Below are 9,909 nucleotides of genomic sequence, written 5' to 3'. Positions count from 1 at the left end.
TTAGCTCCTGCGTACCTAACTAGTCTTCTACCACGCTACAATCCATCATGCTCCCTAAGGTCGCAAAACTCTGGACTTTTGGTAGTACCTAGGATAGCAAAGTCCACTAAAGGAGGTAGAGCTTTTTCGCATTTGGCTCCAAAACCCTGGAATAGCCTTCCTGATAACATTCGGGGTTCAGACACACTCTCTCTGTTTATTAAAGACTTAAAGACACATCTCTTTGGCCAAGCATTCAAATAATGCATCTCATAATCTTTTACTGCAGTTATATCTGCACATTATTATTTAGTTTGGGTTAAACAAATACATTTTGCTTGGTTGGAACAGCAGCTACGCTAATTATGCCTCTATTTGTTTCTCTGTTTTTTGCCACGGGATTGACATCCCGTGGTAACTAGGATTTACACAAGCTTCAGTCTGGATCCAGAACACCTGAGAAGAGATGATGCAACCCCTCAGAGGACCTCAGATGATGCCAACCATAAAACAACATACAGAACTACCAAATTTTGCTATAAGTTTGATTGCATCATATAATAATTGCTGTTAATAGTGTTCATCGTCTGTTTGATTACGTCTTTAATTGATTTTTCTGTACATTTCTGCCATATGTACATTAACTGACAGCTACCACTAAATTAAAACTTGATTTACTGTAAAGTTGCTTTGCAACGATTTGTATCGTGAAAAGCGCTATACAAATAAACTTGAATTGAATTGAATTTACTGTATATTGCTGCTGCCACACAGATCTAAAATAAACGTGATTTATTTCCCAGCTGTTTACCTTCACAGACATAACCGACTGCTTTTGTAACTCGTGTGTTTTTAACGTAAACTTGTGTGTGAATGAGAACTTAGTTTAGTACTCACATGCTGTGACAGCCGCTTTCTGTCCGTGTGCGCACAGAAAACCGTATATCAGAAGTTTAAACTAATATGGTTTAAAACACTTGATTTCAGCATGATAAACATGATCATCAGAACCAAAACATATGTTTTTTAGCAGGTACGAGCTGTAATGGTGCAGCACTATTCTGGAAAAAAGGGCGGGGAACAGCAGCTCATTTGCATTTAAAGAGACAATGCCCGAAAAACAGCGTGTTTCTACTTCCACTCAAAACAGGCATTTTCAAAACGATATAATAAATTATCTGTGGGGTATTTTGAGCTGAAACTTTACAGACACATTCTGGGGACACCAGAGACTTATATTACATATTGTCAAAAGGGGCATAATACGTCTCCTTTAAAAAACCTACAGGGAAAAAACACCTGCATCACTTGAAACATTGAAAAATAGCATAGAGAGGATAACTATTATTATTATTATTCTCTCTCTGTTATTTATTTTTTGTGGGTTTCTTGCTGTCCGCTATGGCATAGTGGTGAGTGGTGAGTGAAGCCGAGAGCAAGATATGCCTCGTCAAATTTTCTGCATTTAGCTTTTAAATGACCAGCACCTGCCTGGGTCTGTGCGACTTCATCTATGGCTTTTCTCTTCCCTTTCACAAACCAATCCATCTCCCATTCTAACAGTGGCGTTCCGTCCATATAAGCTGTGAATGCTCCGCATACCCAGGCCATTTGAGAGAACACGTTGATGGGATAATTCATATAAACATGATTTTAAGTTGATCCCTTGTAATTTGAAATGTAACTTAAAGCTTAAAGAGTTAGGAATAAGTATGTAAAATGACTTGCCAAATGGCAGTCATTTTCTTTAAATCTACCAGTTGCGGTTGCTTCCGGTCGAGCGGATTCTCCGCAGCTTTCTCGCCTCCGCTCTGTTGCTATGACTCCTCAGGATTAAAGTGCGTTCTCAGTGATTTGCTGGTCTGCGGCAGATTTAATGCGCGAGGAAAGCTGTCCGCAAAGCGCTCGCCCAAGCGGAAAAATGTGCTGCTGCTGTCAGATCTCGACTGCCGAAAATCACATTGTGTTTGATGCAAAACCAACTCGACTAAATCAAAAGAAAAAAACACTCTAACTGTATATTTTTGTTTTCTCAAGCAAAGCCAGTTTTAAAAGTCCAAAACATATCTTCTTACATTTTTGGTCATAGACAACATTTGTTGAATATATACGTTATTGTCAACGTTATTGCCTAAGCGGTAAATAAATTTTTTTTTTTTATAAAAACGTGGGCTATATAACATTTTAATAATAACAAACATCATATTGTTCCCTTTGTTTTGCGTATGCTAGTGTTGCTTACAGTTGGTCTGGCCAAGTATGACCTGGCCAAGTATGTACTAAAATATATACTATCAGATATTGCTCACAATGTTATTACAGGACAGAAGGAAAAGCTGTGCTGCTCTAGAACTTTGCTTACTAGCTGGCAAGTGACGTTAGCTTGCTAGCAAATTTTGCTGCTTGTTTCTATGGACAAAATGACATTTTTAAAGGGGCTTTATGAAAGAATTTTCAAGTATTAATCGATCTCGGATTTCATCAAAAAATATCTTCATTTGTGTTCCGAAGTTCAACAAAGGTCTTACAGAAGTGGAACGACACGAGGGTGAGTAATTAATGACAGAATTTAAATTTTTGGGTGAACTATCCCTTTAAGACTCTGCCTATGGATCCAACAGGATGTCACATGATTCACTTGCATCTAGCCAAAAACTGTGATAGCCTAAGTTGGCTTTTAACACTGAATAAAAGGCATATGATAAGAATAAAATGACCTACTTGATACTTGGTGGAACGACACGAGGGTGAGTAATTAATGACAGAATTTAAATTTTTGGGTGAACTATCCCTTTAAGACTCTGCCTATGGATCCAACAGGATGTCACATGATTCACTTGCATCTAGCCAAAAACTGTGATAGCCTATAGTTGGCTATTAACACTGAATAAAAGGCATATGATAAGAATAAAATGACCTACTTGATACTTGAGTATTTTAAGTATTTCAAATACAAAATACTGTCTCTCAAAGTATTTAATTACTTTTTTTTTTTTTGCCCAGCAAAATAAAAATTACAAAATACTCAAAAATAATTAAATACATATTTTAAATACATTTAATTAAAACACTGCCCGTCTCTGACTGAGATTGCGATCAATTTTTGTTTAAAGAGAAACGGAGGAAGAAAAGCCGCATTCTCTAGCATTCATGAGAACGAAAAAACATGGAGAGAATAAAGGCAGGGGTCTCTGGAGATGACGCTGAGACCTTATAGGTTCCATCAGCAGCTCTGTTTGTAAGTGGGTCAAATCTCGTTGAGCTTAGGGGGCATGTCACCATTCATATGTTTCTGAACATTTTTCATGACAAACTCTCAAAGCATGGTGAGATGAAGTACGCCATCACAACACACGTATAAAAATATGTTTCTCGAGTCTATCGCAAACACACAAGCTGTAAACAGACTCTAAACATACCTATCGGAGCATTATAGGAAGAAACTGGAATCTGTTTTTATGGGTTTTTGGGAACATGGAGATCAAGAATGGAGACCAAATAATTTGTACTGTTATTATTTGAGGTCAACATGAATCACAACCTGTTTTGCTTCCATAATGTGACATTTTTCCCAAGTGAAACAAGATATTTATTGAGAAAAAGAAAAGTGTGAATTGACATGATTTTATCCATCATGGATTGCAAACATAAGGTGGTTGAAAAGAAAGGTTTGGAAAGTTTTATTGTGATAAAGTTGTTTCAGATGACGAGGAGTGCTAAAAGAACTAAGGCATATGATAAACAGTTCATAAAAATGCTAAATTTGGTATTACAACAGGGGTGAACTTGAATAAGTTTGGTCTTGGTTCTGGTCCCCAAAGCACAAGGCAAAGGTGACACCAGAATAGACATTTTCATGATTCTGCTTCACTGAAAATACAGAATTGTGAGAGACATATGCTCTGTCACTGATTGCATACATTTTAAAAGTTTTAAATATTGTGTATTCTTTTATTACCTTGCATGCACAAGTAAATGATGGTATGTATGCAAATATAAATCACTATTATGTTATCATGGTAGACACGGTTTGGAAGATATATTTTTATCACTTTTTATTGCATTTTTATTCATCACATATACATGTATTCATCAGAATTATGTTGAATTATGTTTTTATTTAATGCTGCAGAGTATAACATCATACTATGACTGTTGTCTTGTCCATATTGTAAATAAATGTATATTTTGTAATTGTAATTTTTATATTATTTACAATATATTATTTATCTTATATATTATTTATTTAAGTATTTCAAAATTGTATATATATATATATATATATATATATATAAAGTACAATATAATAAATCTAATTAATAATTTCATTTAAATAATCAAATGTAAATAATTAAATAATCTTTTTTATTTTTTTATTTTATTATATTATATTATAATAAAGATACTGTTTATAGTAGCAAACTATATATAGTGTTTGTTTCCAATATCTTTATAATACTGTAGTGTATAATGTATATATATTTAATAATTTGTGTGTGTGTGTGTGTGTGTGTACCTGTTTTTCTATTCTGATGGGGACTTAAACCTGAATACACACAGACTCATGGGGACTCATGTCATGGTGGGGACCTAAATTGTGGTCCGTGAGGGGTAGGTTTAGGGGTAGGGTTGGTGTAGGGCAATAGAATATACGGTCTGTACAGTATAAAAACCATTACACCTATGGAGAGTCCCCACAAGGATAGCTGACCAGACATGTGTGTATGTGTGTGTGTGTGTGTGTGTGTGTGTTTGTAAATACAATATGATAAGTCAAATATAAAATATAAATTGTAATGATAAAAATATACATATTATATATTATATTATAATAAGAAAGATTTTGGAAGTTTAAAATCAGTCAATTGTGTCTGCAGTGTTGCAACGCTACATAGATTTCTGCAGCTCTTCAGAGGCTGGTAAACCAAGCAAGCGGTGCACTTTGTGCCCTGAAAAACAACATAATTAAAAAAAAAATCATGGTCAGTGCCAAAACAATTCTGCCAACTAGGACAGACAATGAGCTTGGTCCATGAAAGACAGGGCAGAATGAGAACAATGACAATATTTATCACAGAAGACAGGAACCCCCTCCCCTCATCATATTCCACTCTCATTACTCCAGCAGTGTCATGAATGAAGCATTCTCTCTCCATTGGGGCTTCCTTCAATCTGTTACCACTAATTGACTGTGTGCTGCATAGTGCTCAACTGGTATCTGTCCTACAGAAGCAATAGTCTATCAGCTTCAAGCATCATTTTCCTCACAGACTAGCACTGACAAGAGGATACTTCAGCTCTGATGTTTAGTAATACGGAGGTATAAACAGAAAACTAAGACAGGAGAGGTCTTCGTAGTGCTTCACATCATCCCCTGTACTTGTGTGTTGACTCACTATAGAGAGGCTTCTGTTGTGAAGTTACAAGTGGATGAGCAATATGTAATAACCCCAATGGAGTCAACTAACAGATTGTGGAATCGTATTCAAATATGGTCTGTATATTTACTGAAATACACAAACACAAAATGAAGCAGAATTGTTGAGCTTTCAAAATTATATAACTTAAAGCCTGCTTTGAACTTTATCTTAAAAAGACTCCTTTGATGCAAGATGCAGTTATTCTGATTCAAGTTCCTTAATGACATTGCAAAAGTAGAAGAAGTAGAAGAAGGAAAAAAAACATTGATTTAAAAAAATCATAATTGTTCTGGGCAACATCATTTTCTCACAGCACATCTTCATCATCTTCACTTCTATGGTAAGTTATCTCACATTTCCATCTCGGCAACTTTAGCATCTGGTAGAAGCATAATGCAGTGCTGTGCATTATTTAGCAATCAGCACAAGGCTTATTAAGCAGGGATAATGTAAATCTAATGAGCTATAAATTCTTTGCTTTAAATAGAAAAGAAAATTATTCCAACAAACGATCTTAGAAAGTTAATGCACCAAGGGTAAAACATTTTAATTCACTGCCTATCAACAGTTTGCTAAAATTCAGGCCATTTTGAGAAACAAATATGTGATAAAGTGCAGAAATTCCCCAACAAATGACTTTAAAAGCAGCTCCTCTGCCATATATGAGCAAGTGTCATATATGAGTATTTTTTCTCTCTAGTCTTTTCTCTGCGGGTATGATTTACAAGGTTTCTCGTTTGATTTTAGAGAGTTTTAAATTAGTGCTGATTGTTGTGGGGAGTGGCAGACCATTCATCTTCCATAACATTCTTCATGGGGCATCGTGAATTATGCAAAAGCTGCAGTGTGTTTCTAATATTTACAACTCGAGCTCCTCGCACTGATGGAAACTCTACCTGTGAGTCACGCAGACTGAAAATTACCCTTGACATGAAGCAATTTACATGAATATCCCATCTCATTACAAAAGTATTGTTTGCCAGTGAGAATTGTCCCGTATCAGAATTATTATTATCTCTATTATTTCTTCTAAGAGAATATATATTCCCTTTGAAGCCAATGCAGTTCTCCTGTCAGCTCACGCTGTTAACTGCAGTCTGCCTGTTGAACGATGATGACTTGCTGCTTTCTAGCATTTATGTGTTGGAGAGATGATACAGAACAAGACTGTGAGCTTTTTTTCAGGATTAAAAGTTATATGAATGCAAAGGAAAATTATTTTATTTTATTTTATTTAAATATGCCAAGTTGTTGCTCAATAAATATGTGCTCAAAATAGCTGTAAGTAGTAGCAAAACATGCTGTTTTAAATAATTTAGCATTTAAATAATTACAATTTAAATAATTTATATAATTTAAATACTTAAATAATGAATTTTAACATGCTACAGTGCAGGGCAAATCAACTTTCCCGAAGTATTTCATCTTTCAACTACCTGTAAGTATATAAAGAATGGATGGATGGATGAGAAATATCCAGTGAGAAAATATCATGTCTTGCATTACACACTATTCTAGGTGGTTATATGAGGATTCAAGAGCACTTACAGGAAGACAGGTGGCTTTGAGGTCTCCTAAAGGAAAACCTATATATACTGTACCTCTTGCCTCAGACAAAAGTATAATTCACACACAAAAAAGCCTCTTTTGTTAATACAGACAGCACCATCCACAAATGTCTATTACAAAGGGGGGTTTAGCAGTGAATGAATTGGGTAACACACACACAAAAAAAAAAAAAATTCTAATCAATAAATATGTGCTCAAAATAGCTGCAAGTAGTAGCAAAACATGCTGTTTTAAATAATTTAGCATTTAAATAATTACAATTTAAATAATTTATATAATTTAAATACTTAAATAATGAATTTTAACATGCTACAGTGCAGGGCAAATCAACTTTCCCGAAGTATTTCATCTTTCAACTACCTGTAAGTATATAAAGAATGGATGGATGGATGAGAAATATCCAGTGAGAAAATATCATGTCTTGCATTACACACTATTCTAGGTGGTTATATGAGGATTCAAGAGCACTTACAGGAAGACAGGTGGCTTTGAGGTCTCCTAAAGGAAAACCTATATATACTGTACCTCTTGCCTCAGACAAAAGTATAATTCACACACAAAAAAGCCTCTTTTGTTAATACAGACAGCACCATCCACAAATGTCTATTACAAAGGGGGGTTTAGCAGTGAATGAATTGGGTAACACACACACACACAAAAAAAAAATCTAACAGAATACTGCAATCTTGTTTTCAGAACACAGAATAAAAAGCCAATATCTTGCGGAAAACCTGTTGATGGATAGGGGGCAGAAAAAGCTATTGCGGCAAGCCATTTGAACATGTATTCCTTAAAGCTAACGTGTATATTTTTGTTACTAGTATAGCATACTAGTATAGAATAGTATTTTTGATTATTACTAGCAAGTAATCCAATAGTGGCAACTTTTGCATTTCTCCTCTTCTTGCTTCCTAATCTATTTATCTAATAAACCTGGCATTGTGTATTACGAATATTGTTGGCTCTTTGACGAATTTGCTTTGTTCCTCCTCCTCTGTAAGTCACTTAGGATAAACACATAATAAATGCATAAATGTTATGTAAATGTAAATTTCACTAGTACTTGTTCCTTTGCCACTAATCACTTTCCTGATAATGACGACTTTGGGACAAGCTGTGGTTCAGATATTAACTTTGTTTTCCACTATTAACCAGCTTTACAACTAACTATTAGTCAGGCACTAATAATTCTTTATAAGTTACCTTTAGCTATTCAAATTGCATAGTAATACTTTAGCTAGTATCTATTCTAGTTTTCAGTCAAACAATTAATGGACATTATTTATTTATTACTAAAGTGTGTATTTCAGCAGTTAACTAATTGGACTATAAATTCTGACCTCGACAAGTAAAAAAGGCAATTTTTTAAACTAGGCAAGAAATAGTGTTTAATTAGTGTTTTGTGAATAGATACTTGTATCTAATAAATGCTAGTCAAACTGGAATAGATGCTAGTAACTACCAGTTTGGATAACTACCAGTTATCTAACTAAGAAGTAACTAGTAGCTACATAATGAATAGTTAACAGTAAAACTTGAACAAGCACTAGCGACAACTAAACCTACTAGTCAGAAGTAAATAGTTGACACCCGAAGCACGGATCCTGATAGAACTCAATAAATGATTAAATCTATAGCTACTACTGGGATAGTGACTAGTCTAGTATCCAATAAATAGTTTTGCAACTAAAAGATAGCAGTGGAAATTATATTAGTAGTAACTGAAATAAGTAGCCTACTAATAACATAAAAGTACATATTAGCTAGCATAAAGCTATAAATGTTCAAACAGCTTGCCATAAGCGATTCTCACAGCATGCTCCATCTAACAGAGGAGCGTTTCCCATATAAACCAGGAAAACTACCAAATGAAGCTAAAAACAATCTTTTTAGGAACATCAACTCCACATTAAACGACTTTATAAAATGATAATGTCAGTATAAGATCTGAGAGAGAACTGAAGATGACCGGTAGCCTATTCTTGTATTCGAGATGCAAGTGAGCGCAATGTCACTCCATAAAGTCAATGCAATCGTGTCGTTATTCAATGCGCGCGTTCATTGTTTAAAATCTGCGTTAAACATGTGTATCACATAGACATAAGGACTATCTTTTAGTCATTTAACCGTTTTCAGATCACCAGCATGTAATACTGACTTCTGGCTGTGTGATACGGACTCGTGTCCCTCTCATCAGCAGCACTAGGGTACTGTACTGCATGTGGACAGTAACGTTACTTTTCTCCAGCTAAACAACCAAAAACACAATTCAGAACAGTCAAACGTGCCGAAGAACTCCTCACATGACAGCTTTTACCATGTACACTGTTGCAGATAAACTATGAGAGCTTTGAGAGTAGTGCACATACTGCGAGTGCAGAGCATCAGGGACGTGCGCAAGTGTTACATATGTTGTTTACACACCGCTCTCTCTTCCATACTAAACACAAGCTTTCATACATACTCCGCTTCTCTTACCTTTATGCAGCAACGTTGCGAAAACCACGTAGAAAAAGAGTGAAATAGAATGAGATCCAAGTCCCGAGATCGCCATGTTGAACACCTGCTTCAGACTGGCGGCGCTAAATCACCCAGAGACGCTCGCAGGATCATGAGATGCAGGATCTGGAGGGAGGAAACACGCGCGGGCGCGCACGCACACAGACGAGCGCGAGCGCACAAACTGTATGCACTTCTACAGCTAACATGTCTGTCAGTTACAGAAAGTGTCTGTTTCGTTCAAACTGCGCGAAATATTACTTTTATTAAATTATGTCATAATATGTACAGTAACTCGGTCGGTCACTATGACAAAACAAACCCTATCAGCACGCTGACATGAAGATCTATCTATCTATCTATTTTTTGCTCATAATAACTCTAAGGTGAGTAAAGCACTATTAAAACTATTTCTTAGAATGGATATTTAGCTTACATTTTT

The 9,909-nt window shown here is 35.4% G+C and overlaps 1 protein-coding gene across 1 annotated transcript in view; it reads right to left on the bottom strand.

The window, feature by feature from the left end:
* LOC107597572 (cell adhesion molecule 1-like) overlaps positions 1-9,551 on the bottom strand; it is a 185,449-nt gene extending 175,898 nt beyond the window's left edge. Inside the window, exon 1 of the mRNA XM_016288703.1 lies at positions 9,447-9,551. Within this exon, the coding sequence (XP_016144189.1) occupies positions 9,447-9,522 (76 nt within the window). The 5' untranslated portion in view covers positions 9,523-9,551. The remainder of the gene's footprint in view (positions 1-9,446) is intronic.
* Between the last annotated feature and the right edge of the window lie 358 nt (positions 9,552-9,909).

Source organism: Sinocyclocheilus grahami, unplaced genomic scaffold (genome assembly GCF_001515645.1).
Source record: "Sinocyclocheilus grahami isolate Dianchi unplaced genomic scaffold, SAMN03320097.WGS_v1.1 scaffold233.1, whole genome shotgun sequence".
Taxonomy (NCBI): domain Eukaryota; kingdom Metazoa; phylum Chordata; class Actinopteri; order Cypriniformes; family Cyprinidae; genus Sinocyclocheilus; species Sinocyclocheilus grahami.
The sequence above is the reverse complement of the archived record's forward strand: the minus strand, read 5'-3'. Positions and strand labels throughout refer to the sequence as shown.